The following is a 17058-nucleotide window of genomic DNA, read 5'->3' as shown; positions in this document are numbered from 1 at the left end:
AACTCAGGAAGAACCTACAACGACCTTTGCTGCTTCTGCTTAGAAACAGAATCCGTGCTCCCTGAGAAAAATGTGAGAAATCAAGTCACCCCACCTGACCTGAGAGAGTCAATATTTGTAAGTAGACATTTTGGTATGTTCCCTCCATTTTCTGTTTCCTGTGCCTACATAAATGTATGTCTTACATGTATTTGTACCTGGTTGAAGTCATACAGAACATCCCATTTTGTTCCCTTCTAAAAAAACGAATGTCGTGAGCACTTCCACATGGCAAAGATTCTTGGGAGAGCTCGTTTTCAATGGCTGTGGAGTGGCCACCGAAACACTCAGCTCCCTTTTCTGGGGACTTGAGCTATTTCTAAATATGCCTTCTCTCATCCTTCCAGGGCACTGCGCCCTCCTGGCTGCTCACGCCGGACACCCCAGGGACCATCACAGCCACCCCTCCCCCCAATTCCTTAGCCTGGGAACCATGTGTCCACAAACCCTCTGTCCCATGGACTCCTCCCACTGTTCTTTTTCTCCAAAAGGCCTCTGGATCCCAGGCCTCAGCCCTCAGGGAGCTGGGGGAGGGGAGGAGAGCCAGGGGCTACTGGCCCACGACAACCTACCCCACCTGCTTGCTCAGGGTCACTCAGAGGTCCAAGTCCTGCTTCCAGCCCTGGGAAGCCATGTGACCTGGGTCTGTCTCTTCCCTGTTGGAGCCTCAGTTTCCTTCTCTATAAAATGGGCATGCTGTCAGAGCCCCAGTGGCCTCTCCAACTGAACTGGCAGGGGGTGAGCTGTGAAAGGTTTGGTCCATTAAATAGGGCAGATTGCAAGTCAGTTCCCAGGGGCCTGGCGATAAAGTCCAAAGTCCTTTCCTGAGCAGGACCTGCCTGCAGTGCAGGGGCCAGGGCAGGAGGAAGGAAGGCAGGTCCCTCCCCCACATCCCAGCTCTGCAGAGCTCACATGAGGAGGGGTGGGGGCTGATGTGCAGGAGGAAGTCTGTTCCTGGCCTTGACAAGGCGCCCAACCAGGCGGCCTGGCATTTCAAGGGCAAGGGAGGGCCTGCCTGCCCACTGTCACTGGGAGAGCCGCAGGCATTAACAAATCCCCTGCAATTTGCACCCACCAATCCCGCCTGCTCGCCGGGCAGCCGCAAGCCGTTTTTCACGCAGAGCTGCGCACAGCTTTGTTTTAGAGACAGATCTGGCAGGGTGTCCCTGAATGAGGCCATTTGTCCTCCCCGGTGATGGTGACGGGAAGGCGGCTGGCTGTGTGCTCTGGGGTGGGCAAGAAGTGGCGGGGGGGGGTGGATAGGGAAGCCATGGGGGATGTGTGAAGGTGGAGATAGGCCAGGGATGTCCCACCACCGTGGATGTCTGACCGCCTCGTTCAGCCAGGTGGGAGCAAGCATTGTTTTCAAAGACAGAGGGTTTGTGACCCACCTTCTCCTGCTTAAGGAGCCTGGGGAGAGGTGGTGAGCTGACCTGGCTGGCCCCTAATGCCTGTGCCCTGGTCCATCCCAACCGTCTGAAGGAGGTGGGACTCACCATGGGCCCAGGGTCAGGGTCTGTCTCTGAGCCCTGGGACTGCTGTGGAAGCCCTGGGGCTGAGGGCTCCAGGTCAGACAGAGACCTGTGTGGGCCCCTCCTGACCAGGAGGAGCAAGGCAGGGCCCATCACATCCTGATTCTTCACCTCCCTGGCTGGCTAGGGCCCAGGGCGTGTCTTGGTCCCCTTCCCAGGGTCTGCTGTCACTCCCCTGGGCACTGTCAACACATCAGGGAAACTGGAGCAAGCAGATGCTGGTCAACACAAGCAAGAGATCCACTTTGTGGGGCTTCCCCTTCTGGTCCAGGGCTCAGGCTGTGTTGGGAGGTGAGGGTGTGCTTGGAATAGATGTGGGAAACGCACATGCCCACAGGGCCTGGGTGTGTCCAACGGTGGGAAATGCTCAGTGTGTGACAATGGGGGAGCATGGCACTCCTGTGGCGGGTCAGCCACCACCAGTGAGTTGTGGGTTCAAGGTCCCCACTGAAAAGCAGGCACGTGACTGGACAGTGAAGTCTCCCAGAGAGCAAACGTGGGCAGCTAACCTGCAGTAGGACCTCAGATGCCTGTGGGCCACCTCCAGCTCACGGCGGGTGATTGACAGCCACCCTCTCCACTGCTCACTGAGGAATGTTGAGCTCCTCTCCTTGGGTTTCAGGGGCTGCCTCTTTCAGCGCCCCCTATCTCCTGAGTTCTCTGCTTCCTTGTCCTCCCTTCTCCAGGCACGTACAGGTTGCCTCTCCCAGGATGCTGCCCGGACACCCTGGCACCCCCCTACCTGCTGCTCTCTCCACACATGCCACTCTGCCAACAGCCCATGCCTCGTATCTCCCAAATGAGAGCCCAGTCATCACTGACCTGTCCCGGGAGACAGGCAGGGCACGAGGACACGCCCCTGCACCCTAGCCTCTCGTCCAGGCTCTGGCTGCCTTGCTGTGACCAGGAGCAGTCCCCCTTCTCTGGACCCGGGCTCCCCATCCTTTGGGTTCTGGCATTCCTATTATTTTAACATGCTGCTGGGCTGCTTACAGAGGTCAGCTGAGGGGACACAGAGGCACTCAAGCGTGGACAGTAGCTGAGGCACGCAGAGGGCTCATGGGGACCGTGGACGTGGTGACTGCTTGGTGCTTGGCGCCCATGGAGCCAGCAGGCATGGGCTCGCTCAAGTGCCGAGGAGGCTGGCATTTCTGTGCTGCCTGCCAAGTTGCTGCGGGCTGGCACACAGTGGCATTGGGGGTGGGTGGGCATGCTGCAGTCCTGGGGGACAGGCCAGGTGACCTTCCGTACTAAGGCAGAGGAGGGAGCAGCTTGGACCCCAAGGACCTTCCCTGGGAGGAGGCTCCTGCCCGCCGCATGTGCGCCTGCTCCTGTGTGCGAGCATCAGGCTAAAGGCTGCACCAGAACAAAGAGCTGGGGGCTGGGTATCTGAGGGGCCCACGTGGAGACGCCTGACTTGGCGGTTTGCTGCAGTGTCTGCTCGCTTGCGCGCTCTCTCTCTCTCTCTCTCTCTCTCTCTCTCTCTCTCACACACACACACACACACACACACTCACTCACTCACGAAGAGCACTGCCCCCAGGCCTGCTCTAGCTCCAGAGCCCACCAATGCTGGCGAGCACAGCCAGCCCAGCCCAGCGCCATCCCTCCTGACAAAGCACCGCTCCTTATTGCATGATCTCATCCCACCAGCCCTCATCTGGCCCCAGCTTGGCCTCCTGACAAGAGAGACAGTCAGGGAGATGGAGCAGGAGAAGGGGTGGGGGAGGCAGGCAGGGAGAGAAGGGGAGAGACACACACAGACACACAAAGACATGCACACAGTTCCCCCGACACGCACACGCACACGCACGCACACACACACAAGCCCCCTAATGCAACCCCAGAGACACACTCACCATCTCACACACACAGACATGCATGCACACACAAACACCAAGGAGAAAGTCTGAGAGGTGGAGGGAAGGGAAGGACAGACAGAGGCAGACAGACAACATCAGAGACCCCCAGAGAGAAAGGAGGGGAGAGACGGGGAAGGTGAAAACTGCACAAGCCAATCAGACGTGGTGGGAGCCCAGATGGAGACTGAAAGACTGGAGGGCAGAGAGGCAGCACACGCTGGCTGCAAGAGCTCTGAGGACAGAGAACGTTCTAGAACTGCAGAGACCAGACTGGGAGGGGCCTGGGCAGGCCCAGCTGTGGGCAGGGTGGCCACGGGGACCCCCACAGCTGTACCAGAGGTGGGTTACACAGGTCATGCACCCACAGAGCCTCGGGGAAGGAGAGCAGAGGAGAGCTGTCCAACAACAGGCAAGTCACAAGGCCTCCCTGAGCTTCAGCTCCCTCCTCATAGGTATAGGTAATACCCCCTGTCTCACAAAGTTGGGGCTGCAGCAAGATCGGGGAACACCCAGCACGCATCAGCAGGGCCATAAGAGACCCATGAGGGAGGGCTGCATGGCATCACCTCTCCCCCCGACAGGGAAAAGCTGGGGCTTCTGGGGGAGCCCACTTTCCTGCCTACCCCTAACCCTTTGACACGCTTTCCTGCCTTGGTTTTGCCTTTGACCTATCCTTTAGATAAGGGGTGGGGAACCATTTTTCTGCCAAGGGCCATTTGGATATTTATAACATCATTCAAGGGCCAGGCAAAATAATCAACTTAAAAATTAACCTGCTATATTTGGTCAAACACTTAATTAACTCAGCCCTAATGCCTTGGGCCAAAATTCGAGGGCCTTATATGGCCAAGTGCCAGATGTTCCCCACCCCTGTTCTAGATCCATCCCCTTGTCTCCTCCCAAATCCATAAGAAGTGGAGCCTTCCTGGTCCAGACACCAGCATCCTGGTCCTAATGTCCCCAGCAATCCATCAACCAGTTCCCCTCCTGCCCCCCACCCCACCCCTGCAACCTGTTCTTTTCTAGCTGGAACAATCTTTGCAAAATGATAATTTAGCCATGTTCTCATTACTTTTAGAACAAAGACATAATCCTCAAGACAGGCCCCATGGGTTCTCACTGCTGCTGACTTCTGCTTCTGGGCTCTGGAGCCTCTGCCCTGTTAGTTCTGCCAAAAGCCATGCTTCCTTCTACCTCAGGGCCTTTGCACAGATGGTTGTTCCCTTTACCTGTGAAGAAGCTCTTCCTCCTTTTCTTCATCTATTCAACTCTTACTCAGCCTTCCACCACTCCCGAGTGGTCTCATGGCATCCCTGAATTTTTCTTCATGGCACTTATCACAGCTTAAATTTACATACACACACATACACAAATGCACATGCACATACATCTGTGATTATTTGATCAGTGCTTTTCTCTCTCTCTAGACCAGGGGCCAGGAAACCATGGCCTATACCTGCTTTCATGAAAAAGGTTTTATTGGAACTAGCCACACTCATTCATATCGCCTTTGGTTGCTTTCGTATGGACTGTGAGGCCTAAACTATTGACTACCAGGCCCTTTACAGAAAAAGTTCGCCAATCCCTGCTCCAGACTGCAAGTCTGCCAAGGTGGGGCCGTATCTGTTTTGTTTCTCATGAGGCCCAGCCCTGGCCAGGTGCCTGCACAAAGCAGGTGCTTATCAGAGACAAGGATGCATATGTTTCTTGGATAAGTAGCGATTTTTACCTTGTCAAAATTGTATTGACTTAAGTTATTATGAAAACTGCAGATTCCATCAGGAACAGACATCACTTATGGGATTCCAAGAGCATTTCTGGCAAGCAGTTCAATATAGCAGCGACTTCTCAGCCCAGGCCGGCGCACCCAGGATCCCACAGCAGCTCCTGGCCAACGTGCCCTGCCCCACCATCCAGAGGTGCCCACGACCCGGTGCACGACTGCCCGCAGACATGAGAGGGAGCCCAACCCCTCATTCAAGCGACTGGGACTTAGGAAAACACATCACGAGACGCCCTTTCAATGTTTTCATTAAGGCTCTTTCTACATCTACTCCAAAGACCTGGTCGAGGAATTCAGAGAAAACGTCTGTTTTATCCTTATACGGAGAAATCGTTGATTTTTTTTTTTTCCAATGAGTTGTTCTGACTTGATAAGAATGTTAACAACAGCGAGACACTGTGCTTGGCGCTGTACATCTTTCTATAACTTATAGTGATCACTGCAAGGTCGGTCACATGGTCATTCCTGCCTTCCTGAGGAGAGGAACTGAGGCTCAGAGACCACACGCTCAGCAGGTGGCTGGGCTGGGTTGTGATAGGCCCTTGGAGGACTAAAGCTTACACTGTACCCTGATGAGGATGGCGGGAGTGTGCAGCTGTACCTGCCTGGTGGGTGTGGAGCCCTCACAGACAGAATGCCGCCTGCCTCTCAGGGCCTCTATTTAAGATGGGGCCGTGAGGTCCCTGTTAGAAGCCTGGATGTGCTGATTTATTTTTATTGAACAATTTTTTTAATGACTACAGTGGAGTGTCAGAGTTAAGAATGCTGACTCAGGAGTACAGACCTGGGCTTAAATCCCAGCTCTGCCACTTTTTAGCTGAGTGACCCGAGGAAATATCTTCAGCTTCTCTAAGCCTCAGTTTCTTCATCTATAAAATGGGAATGATGACAGTGCTCATGCCCAGGGGTCACTGTGGTGATAAAATGAGACAATATACGGCTCCCTTTAACCTGCTGTTGGGGTGTGGTGTGCCTTGGACCACCTGCTGGCCCTGAAGTGCCCCTGAAGGTAAGAATACTTCCCGAGACAATGAACAAGTCTCGCCCACAGGCTCTGAGCCTGGCTGCACCTGGAGGCTCACACCACATCTGGATAAACCTAGGCACCAGCCAACTGGGGTGGCAAACAGCCCTGGGTTAGAGTCCAGTTCCCCTCCCACATCCCGATGATGTCTGTGGAGCGCCCCCGTGGTCACCTACCGGCAGACTTCGGAGTGAACTTGTCTCGGTTCGCGGCACACACAGCCAGCAGTCTGTAGCCGAGGTCCAGGTCGAACCCTTGCTGAGCTGCCACCCGACTGACCACCTGCCAGCAAGAGGGGAAGGGAGGGCAGGGGTGAGTCATTGCCTACCCCAGGCCTCTGAGCCCAAGGAGCAGATGTGCCCATTTTATGGGTGAGGCGGGCAGGCTGAGGCCTGGTCAGTCACTCAGCAAACACGGACAAGCACATCTTCCATGCCAGGCCTCCCAGACCCCAGAAGGCCCATGCCCACCTCCTCCCTGCCATCATTATAGATCTCCTGTACCCACGTCTCGGGGCCTTGCTGCCCTCGTACTCCAAGCAAAGTCCCCTCCCAGACCACTGACACCCCCCGCCCCCCATCCAAATCTGCCCATAAGGAGAAACACTGATGACTTAGGACACTGGGCTCCCATGGAGCTTCAGCTTGGAGTCGCCCAACTGCCAAGGCTTCCCCCGATAGACACTCCTACACTCCGCGTTGCTCTGCACTGGGCCAAGCCCCTTGCAGCCCCTTGGACCTCAGCCCAGAAACTGTACAGCTCTCACGCGTGGCCTGGGTCAGTCTCCAGGGCCAAGCACTGGCTCGCACACGGGCGGCTTTCGTAAGAACATCACCAATAGCTGCGTCTCTGGAGCCTGGAGGTCTCACCCATCTCCTGTGAACCTAGAAGTATGGCCCAGGAGGGAGAGGGGAGGGCCAGGGAGGGCTGGCTGTCCCCAGGAAGCAGGGTGGGCCAGGGTGCTCCCGGGGCCCTGCAAGTGGCCCACAGGCTCACGGCCATCAGGCACCACTCCCTCCCCTCCCACTCCCAGGTGTCCTGCGCCTGCCAGCTTTGTTCCTTCCTGCCCGCCTTCCTCATTAACAGCAGGCAAATTAGGTTCCTTATTAAGAAGAAAGGACCTTGGAAAATGGAGTCGCTTCAGGAAGCAGCTGGGCGGCTCAGGCTGACTGGGAAAGGAGTCCAGAGGTGGGGCTCTCCCTTGAGAGAGGGAGACTCACCGTCAGGCCCTAGAGACCACCTGCTCCAGAGGCACGCAGAGCCCTCAGAAGGCCCCAGGGTGTCATGGGGTTGGGCCTGGCCCCTGTGGCCATTAGTACAGCTCCCCATAATGTGCTTTCTATTTAGGGGGTCCTTACAAGGACTCTAGGGCTAAAAAGGGTGGGAACACCACTAATCTAGGCCGACCCTTTCATTTAAAAAATGCAGACCCTGGAGAGTGTCCGTGGTGAATCAGGGAAGAGCGGGGGATCCCCTTTCCAGGACCACCAGAGCCTCTTGGAATGGTGCCCGGCCTCCCCACCCCATCTCCTGGGAACCCCCTGTAAGGAGGAAACATGACTTTCTCAGGTTAGAATGTTTGCTCAGCTTCTCAGCCTCAAACAGAAGCCCCTGATGCAGAGGTCTTCGTCCCCCCCGCCCCCGCCCCAGGCCTCTTTCTCATGGGCTCTATTCTCTCCTGTACTGTGATTCTCAACCTCCCCCCACCCCCACATACACACCATGTTCCAGAATCTCTGGGCCACCCCAGGGCGGGGGTATCCTCACTGTGAGTCTCAATGTTCAAGCAGGAAAACAAGGCCCCTAACTCTTTATGGCAGACAGACAGGTCTACAGACAGACACTGCAGAGTCCTCCCCAGGGAGGAGAGCCCTGGGGTGTGAGCAGTCTGCACAGGGAGTCAGTTTGGACTGGAGCATCAATGAGGCGGCTGTTTATGGGAAATGTCAACACGGGCGAACAGTATAGTAAGAGAGTTGGCTCCGGGCACTGAGGGCTGAGTAGACATTTTGTAAGCAGAGATGCTCCAAATTCTTACAACGGCTCGTGAGGGGGTGTTATTTCCTGTTTTACAGATGAGGAAACCGAGGGTAAAATAACAGCCCAAGGTCCACGAGAGGGCCAGAATGTGACCCCAGGCAGCCAGGCCCCATGCACGGTCAACTCTTCCCAAGAGAGGGCCTCTTTTTCAGCCCACAAAGGGTTAAGGCCACAGCTTCCAACCAGCCTGGCTTGGAGAACCCTCAGGCCCTAGTTTGAGGGCAGGAAGGTAAAGGTCCCACTGTTTGGCCAATACTGGCTAATCCTGTTGCTCTGGTTTAAAAAAAAGAAAAACTAGCTAAATTGAGCAAGAGGGGCCTGGTGCTGGTACAAGGGCTGTCCTGCAGGCTGGGCCGGACCCTTCAGAGGACCCTTCAGAGGAGCGGAAGTATGTCACCAAGTCCCCCGAGTGCCAGCCTTTAGAAGAGTCACTGACAAGGAGGCTGAAGCCCGGAGAAGGCAGAACCTCACTGAAGGTCACACAACACAGGTGTGGCCCAACGTGCTAAGCTGGACCCTGTGACCCCAAAGTGTGCATGTGCCCCCCTGGCTTCTGGGCCCAGCCTGAGGACCCTGGGAAAGTCCTGGCTTCTGGGCCCAGCTGAGCAGTCTGTTGTGTTTCAGAGGCCTGCTCCCCCTGAAATGGGCAGCACCCTCTGTGGGGTCCCATGGAAGGAAGACCCCTCTTCCACAAAGGCTGTGGCAAGCAGCCTCGCGCTGCTGCCCTCTGCTGGCTGCAGGGCCCACCCAGCTCAGCCCTCCTCAGGCTGGCTGGCTGAGACCCCGACCCCACGTCCAGGACCTACAGGTCAGAAAATCCAGCCACTCATGCCACAGAGAGAAATGGAAGCCCAGGTAAGGCTCCTGTTGATGTGCTAACTGGTCTCTGTTTCCTTCTTCCACCTCAAGAGTGGGGGTGTGCTCAAGGTCACGTGGCCCAGACTCAAGAGAGGGGGTGTGCTCAAGGTCATGTGGCAAATACATAAATCCTCAAGCGAGTGTGTTGCTTTGAAAAGTGGTGAGCCTTCTGGCCAGGAAGCAGGACAGGCTGTCTGGGAGAGGTCAGAGAAGGGTTTCTGCTCCCCTGGGGGGCCAGACACACAGCCAGCCCCTTCTGACTCCAACCGTCGGGGAACTGGAGGCATGCTGGGCCTGTGCGCTAATCCTGCTCCCCTCTATCCTGTGCAACCTATGGCTCAGTCACACAACCTCTCTGAACCTCAGGTTCCTCTCCTATGAAGGTTTGAGGATGACCTCCATTTCCACAGTTGTGTGTAAGGGGCCCTGCCATGTTGAGTCTCATGGCTGTACCCTAACCCCTCAGGGCACTTCGCTACCAGTCTCAACACAGGGCTGGTCTTTGTGCTACTGCTTTGGAGTCAGGCATAAGACTGGGTTCTGGTTCTGCCACTTACTAGCTGTTCTACCTCACTCAAGTGACTTAATCTCTCTGGGTCTTAGGGTCCTCATATGTGAAATGGGTACAAAATGCCCTCCTTGCAAGGGTGACAGCCAGCACAGAGTTCAATGAATGCTGTATGTGAATGTCCGCCCAGGGCTTTGGCAGTGAGGGCTTTGAGGCTGCAGGGACTTCCTCACAGGAGAGATTAAGCTCCTGTTGATGTGCTAACTGGTCTCTGTTTCCTTCTTCCACCTTCTACCTGCCCCCCTCCCCTGAGCCTTCTAACAGGAGGAAGAGGCAGCAAGTCCAGGGAGGCCTGACTGTGAGGGGGACACCCAGAGAAAAATCCTGGCTCTGTCACTAAGATGGATGGCCGGGGAGTGAGCAATCAGCACCATCAGGAAAAACCTGGTCCTGAGCGGGGGAGGTGCCCCAGGCTCCTGCACTTCTGAATCCTGGGGTCAGAGGGCATGAAGGGAAGGGTGGACAGAGGCCTGCCAGGGGCCCAATGGGGTCCAGAGCCAGTCACTTGAATTGTGCCTGAGCTGATTGGAAGCAGTAAAGCAGTATGGCACAAATGTGTCAGTTTTCTGCCGAGGCTAAGTGGTTTTTAATTTATATCCTCTAAGTAAGCCGGATCCAGAGGAATTTGCTCCCAGAAGTCACCCAGGGGATTGTAGTAACCTGGGAAGCGCATGCTGCCACCTGGATTGGGCGAGGTACATGTGTTTGGTGGGGGCTGGACAGCCTTGCCGGCTAGGGCCCTTGGAGTCTCTGACCTCACCAACCCATCCCTCTCTGTGGGCAGGGCTTGGACTAAAAGTGCCTGGGGAAGGGGAAGACTGGCAGAATGGCCCTGGGGCACCTGGGGGTCGTCAGCGTTACCAGCTGAAACTATAGCCAGCTGCTCCCCCACTCTCAGTTGCCTTGTTTGTAAAACAGGGTGATGATACCTTCTCTGCCTACCTTGAAGGGTCTGCATAAGGATGCAAGGGGGCAGTGCCCAGGAAAGTGCCTTGGACACTGAGGGTGTCTTCTGTGACCCTCCACCTCACCTTTCTCTCCCACTGGTTCTACTGAGCTCCAAGGACAGTCAGACTTGGGTCTCTGCAGCTGTGGCTGGTGGGCCAAGGACCCCTTTCTGACTAAGTAGCAGGCGAGAGGAGTGGGGGGCAAAGATGGCTGTTCAACCAAGCATATGCCTTAAGCAGGGGTGCAATGCGGAGAGACCCAGCAGAGTGGCGCTGTGTCTTTGTCCAGTTTCCCCTGCCTGGAAAGCACAGCCCCTGCCATGTCCAGTCAAATCCTAAGGGTCCTCCCTGGACTTCCTCCTCCAGAAAGCCCTCCACAATCCCTCCATCCTACCCTCGAAGGATGCTCCTCTTCAGAGCTCCTATCCTCACACAAATCGTATCCCATCACTCATCTGCTGAAGACCTTTCAAGGGCTGGCCACCGCCCTTCAAATATGCAAACTCTTCTCGCTTGGCCTGCTGGCCCTGTGTTAGCTGCTTTCTGCTTCCTCTTCAACCTCATCTTGAACCCCTCCCCCTTTCGCGTGCTCTGTACCTTGAACAAACCAAGCCCCAGGGCCTTTGCACCAGCAGTTCCCTCTGCCTGAGGACCCTTCCCTCTCATTGAAGCTGACTCCTTGCCATCAGGTCTCAGCTGGAGGTCACCTCCTCAGGAGGCTTTTCCTGACCACCAGCCTGTCCTTCTCACGGGTGTGTGTCCTTAGTGTCAGCCTCCCACTGGAAAGTTAGCTGCTTGGGAGAGATCTGTCTGCTGCACTCACCGCACTTCCTCTGTGCCCAGCACAGGGCCTGGCTCACTGCAGGGACTTGATGAGTATTTATTGAGTATTAATGAGTTTTAATGAATGGATGAATGACAAGGCTACTAGGGCAGAGTAGTTACTGGACATCTCATGCCCACCTGCCAGTCCAGCGCAGTCAGGACCACTGTCTGATTCAGCTTTAAGCCCCACGTCCTAGGCAGGGCCAGGCTTGGGGCAGGGTGCTACGGAACGTGGCAGCCTGTCTGGCCATGTGTTATGGGTGATGCCCACCTCCTCCTTCACGCTTGGCTGCCTGTAGCTGGGGCGGGAGTGAGGGCCTCTGTAACATCTGTCCCTGCCCACAGGACTTAGCCTGAACCAGGATCCCCACAAAGAGGATTAAGGGAGCCGCGCAGGGAGGAAGGGAGAGCACAGTGGGCTGAAGGTTGAGGAGGGCTGCTAGGCAATGCAGGTGGCAAACTGAGTTGGCCTAGTGTTCCCAATGGGGGCCAGATGGTGTCGGCTTTGGACAAATAGAGGAGCCTGGGAGGGGCCTGGCGGCAACCCTGCCTGGCATGCCTAATGGCCAGGAGCTTTTCTGTGGAGGCAGATGGGTCTCAGCTTGAATCCCAGGTCTGCTGCTCATGGGCTGTGGAACCTTGGGAGGTCAGTCACAAGTCTCCGTTTCCTCCTCTATAAAATGGGGAAGGTGGCAGGACCAGCTGCACAGAGTGGGTGTGAGGATTCCGTGAGAAGGCGTGTCCGGTGGGCCAAGCTCAGCGTCAGGCAGAGAAGAGGTGCTTGGTAACGATGGCCCACGTTATGGTCCTTGTGGTTATGGTCCTTGTGGTCGCTATTCCTCTCACTCCAGGCCGGGGAAGTTCTGGGCCTTTTGCCTCCCTCCTGGCTGCAGCTTCACAGGAAGTGTGATGCCCTCAGGCTTTACCCATTGTTTCCCCTGGCCAGGCATCCATCTTAGTCTCTCCTGCCCACGCCTTGGGGTAGTGGGGCTCCCCAGCAATCTGTTTACCCAAATTCTCTTTAAAGCTGACTCAGGCCCTCTGAGCAGCTGCCCTCACTGGCCACCGAGGTGCCTTCACACTGACCGATACAGGTCACATGGCTGGGGACATTCGCGAGCGTCGGGCTCCTTCCCTGTGGCTGTCAGCCAGCAAGCTCCTAAGCTTGGCCAACCACACCACCAGCTCTGGGCCTGGCCTCCGCTGAGCTCGCATCCTCGATCCTTACCCAGCTGAGTTAACTTCAGTTCTCGGGGTCTCGTGTGCATCTGGGCCTTTGCACGTGCCCCAGGTGCCTGGGACACTCTGGCTACCCTCAGCTGCTTGTGCAGGTGGACCACAGTCCTGTAGATGGCGAAGTGGCTCCTTTTCTCAGCGTTCTGTGACCCACCTACCCCATCTCTCAGTTAAAGCTCCCTTTTTCTGTGTTTCCTCCACCTTGTACACAATTTTCTCAGCCATCTCTTTCCACGTCCATGTCTGTCTCCTCTACTAAAGAGGAAATCAGGCTCGGCAGAGCCTTATTCATCATTGGGTTCACAGGGGAATGTACATGATAAACAAGGGATCAATCAGTCTTCATTTAGATAGGTAGATGGATGTAATAGGAGCTCAATAAATGCTTATGTGAATAGCTAAGTGGATGAATGACCATAAAAATAGCTCAATAGATGTTTACCTAAGTCAAGGAACAAATGACTGGGTAGATGGGCAAACCCTTCAAGAGTCTCTCTGCTTTGCTTATGATGGAACATTTACCCCATTAGACTTATAACTCGCCAAAGTAGGCCTGGTCTTTCTCACCAAGTGTGGGGAACCCACATCATCATGGGGACTATATCTCCCCATCAGACCAGTTTCCTATGGTGCCTATATGTCAGGGGTGAGCACAGACGGCCATCCCCTCCATCAGGGATGTCTTCCTATCTCTCATCCCCCATCACCTGTGGCCTCCCCTGCCCCTGGCCAGGCATGCTGGTCCCAGCCATCTTCTCTGGGCATGTGCAGGTGGGGAGGGTGCGGACTCACCGTCAAACAGCCCATCAGGCTCTGCTCGAAGGGCCGCTGGAAGGCGCGTGGGTCTCCACACCAGTCCAGCAGCTCTGTGGCGGCATTGTGGAAGTTGGCAGGGTTCTGTAAGTGCTGCGGGAGGGAAAGGAGACAACATGAGGTCCCAGGAATGCAGACAGCATGGTAGCAGGGAAGACCCCAGGCCTTAGGGAGAGGAGACTCAAAGGCCCGATTAATGAGTTTTCTTCAACTTCTCCTCATACACCTTCCCTTTGCATCTCCTTCCCAGCCCAGTCCCTGGCAGGATAGGGAATAGCAGCTGCATTGTAAAGGTGGGGAAACCAAGGTCAGAGAAAGACAACGACTGTAGGTATTAAAGTGATATCTGGGTCCTGGCAGTGCGGGAGGTGAACCCTGCATGGTAGAGGAGGGTGCCATCTGGCTCCAAAAATTGGGGGTTAGCTTTTCCTGAGCCAAAACAGGCTGGCCCTGGAGATTCCTCCTTGACAACTCCCCTCCCACACCCTCCACCTATGGCTTCAGACCAAATGCTACCACAGCTAAGTCACACAGGAGCAGGGGGCTGGGAAGGTGGACTAAAACCAGGTTGTCACACCAGGGCCTGGTAGATGTGGCTTTTCAACTCCTGGTTTCCTGGGCCCAGTCTGGCTCAGCTTGGGGCTGTTGGCATTGTTGGGAGGGGTCCCAGCCAAGCCCAGGCCCCTCCCAGTCAGGAGTCTAATCAACAGAAACTGATTCTAGTGCCAAGGACTCTAGACCCGGCCTCGACTCAGGCCTTCCCTCCTTGACTTAACATGTATCCGTGTCTTCCCAGGCCCCGCTGGGCGAGGCACTGAGCCCAGCATCATGGAGCAGGTGGGGAGAAGCTTGGAGTCCCGCGTTGGGGGTGACTACGTGTGGGTCCTCCGACAAAGGTCGGAGTGTAAGCAGCTGCAAAGGGGAAGGTGGTCCCTTCTGAGCTTCCTGTGGCCTTAGTGCTGGGAGACACAGGGAACAACAGCTGCCCCCGGGGACTGCAGACTCCCTACCTGCAGCACAAGTCAGCCTCAGTGCCAAGGCGGGGAGGGGTCTTAGGGCTGCAGGTGCCAGAAGTGGGAAGGGAGCGGAATGTGCTGTGTGACCCTCTGGGGCAGGGCCTCTGGGGGTCACACTCTGCCTTCCTTCACCTCTTACTAGCTGCTGAGCTAGGGTATGGAAGCTCACAGGACGGTGGTGGAAATGTTTGTTTCTTTCAGTTAGGGTTTTATGACTGTTGTTCTATACAACGTGGCTTGTGCAAGGCAAGGTTTAAAAATGGGTGCAAGCAAGTGGAATGAATGAGAATACCCTCCTTCCATGAAAGAACAAGGAGAAGGGGAGATGAAGGAAAGGAAGAGGGCAAGCGTGCAGCCACACAGCCGTGTCACAGGGCCGGGTGGGAACTAAACAGGAGACTCACCCGGCCCTGGCAAAGTGCCCGGCGTGTGGGGTGTGCCCGCGTGGGGCTGCCCTTGGCCGTGTCCGCCTCCCCAAGGCTGTCCGGGAAGCACGGCTGAGCTTGCAGCTCGCAGCTCGCAGCTCGTGGCCTGGCTCCACCCAGCACTCTCTCTGCAAAGGCAGAGCTCTGCGCTTCATTTGCAGCACCCGGGAGGAACTGCCACATATAGAAGCACGCCCTTTGGGAGGGCACAGTGGTCCTCACCTCTGTCCTTGTGCACAGAGGTGACTGGTCCCTTCTGAGGCCACGGGTGGCACCTGGGCTACACCAGGAAAGCCAGGGAAATTGGCCAGTTCCCTGCCCCACAGCCTCCTTTCGCTAACAGAGTTATTACGTTTATTTACATGATGTCACACCCAATTAGTAGGGTCAGCAGCAGCCACAGGTTGCCCTCTGAGCTGCCTGCCCGCAGCACCCCCACCCTTGGCACCCTCTTTTGGGGCTCTGGGCTCACAAGTGGCCTATGAAGGCAAGCTCAGGGGCCATCAGCTTGGGCTCTGAGTGGTCACCTGTGGGCACCACTCATTGGTAGAAAGAATGTCAGGCATCCCATTCAGTGGCTGTTGCTCAGCAGCACTGCGGCTCTGGCCAAGCCCCTCGCTTCTCTGTGCGCTGGTTGCCCGTTTCCACTCTGAGGTGACTGGTGGGCACGGAGAGACTGAGTGATATAGTGAAGTGAGCGGGATAGACCTGGACCAAACCCCACCTCAGCCACTGAGCCACACAGCCCCGGCTGTGTTCCGAGCTGCAGATCCCTCATCTGTAAAGGAGGGTGATGACAGCTCGCAGGGCTGCTGCAAGGGATATAAACGATAACCCTGATGACATTCCCCCCCCCCCCCCACCCAGAGGAGGGCCAGGGGATGGTGGCTACTGCTCTGCATGCTGAGACCTTTGCACTGTCTCTCGTTTCTTCTACGAGCGTCTTGAGCATAGAAACAACGCTCTGTCCACCTCTGGACCTGGAGATGGCACAAGGCCAGGCCTGCACAGGTGGTCAGTAAGCAGCTAACTGTCCAAAGGAGGGTCCATCTGGAGGGGCCAGCAAGCTGACCACTTCAGAATAGGTCCCAGGGGCACATGGAGAGGCTGGTGGGTGAGGCTGGCCAGCCTTGGATGGGCTGGGCATGGGAGCACAGATCTGAATCACAGGCACAGGCCTCCCTGGCTGTGGCAGGGAGGACACTAATCCCCTGTCCCCATCAGGAAGCCTGCCCATCTCCACAATTCCTCAGGAGATCTGGGCTCTATCCACTGCCACTGAGTCTGTTGGGGCAGGAGTAGTGGACAGTGCCCAGACCAGGAATTGGCTACCCAGACCAAGTGATGAATGCCTTTTCCTGTCAATCCACCTGTAAATCAAATGATCCATCCATCCACCCAAATATGAATCAGTTCATAACTATCCATCCACTTACCCACCCACCCATTCAGCCATTCACTACTTTATCCATCACTCATCCATCCACTCATCTACCTACCTACCTACCTATCCATCCAGAATTTATCCAACCACCAACTCATCCATTCGTTCATCCATTTATCCATCCATCATCTAAATATCCCCACCATCCAACCACCTCACCGCCCATCCACATGTCCATCCACCCACCCATTTATTCATTCCCATCACTACCCACTTATCAGTCCACCCCTGCCCCCTTTCCCCAGCATACGTGGGGCTCACCCTGGCCTGGGCACTAAGCTAGACTTAGAGATGGATATGGCACATCCTCTGCTCCCAAGGAACTTAGCCTGGTGAGGGGCCTGATATATGCCCTGCAGGGCCTACAGCTCAAGGGAGAAAGCACAGGAGGGGTGAGGCAGCTGTGTGCCCAGGAAGCACTGGAATTCAGAGATGTGCACCGGGGGTTTGGGGAGGCTGCTGTGCAGAAAGGAGCTGATTTGCATGGCTTTGCAGGTAAAGCCCAGATGTGCCTGATGTCTGAGTGGGGCACAGTGTAGAGGGCACTGATTCTTCTGGTACCCGAGGTTGAGAAGGGGAAAAGGCAGCTGAGCCAGAGGCCTAGAGGGAAGATGAGCAGCGGGGTGTGGGGGATGGTGAGTGCAGC

At 55.9% G+C, this 17058-nt stretch overlaps 1 protein-coding gene across 3 annotated transcripts in view; it reads right to left on the bottom strand.

The window, feature by feature from the left end:
• ZMIZ1 (zinc finger MIZ-type containing 1) overlaps positions 1-17058 on the bottom strand; it is a 222102-nt gene that overhangs the window by 84161 nt on the left and 120883 nt on the right. For all 3 annotated transcript variants that reach the window (XM_080642496.1, XM_080642497.1, XM_080642498.1), the window contains exons 6-7: positions 13507-13620; positions 6417-6522 (exon numbers count right to left, since the gene is read on the bottom strand). In XM_080642496.1, the coding sequence (XP_080498622.1) occupies positions 6417-6522; positions 13507-13620 (220 nt within the window). The remainder of the gene's footprint in view (positions 1-6416; positions 6523-13506; positions 13621-17058) is intronic.

This window comes from Plecotus auritus (assembly GCF_963455305.1).
Source record: "Plecotus auritus genome assembly, chromosome: 9".
Lineage (NCBI taxonomy): Eukaryota > Metazoa > Chordata > Mammalia > Chiroptera > Vespertilionidae > Plecotus > Plecotus auritus.
Note: the sequence above shows the minus strand (reverse complement) of the source record. Positions and strands in the feature narration are given on the sequence as shown.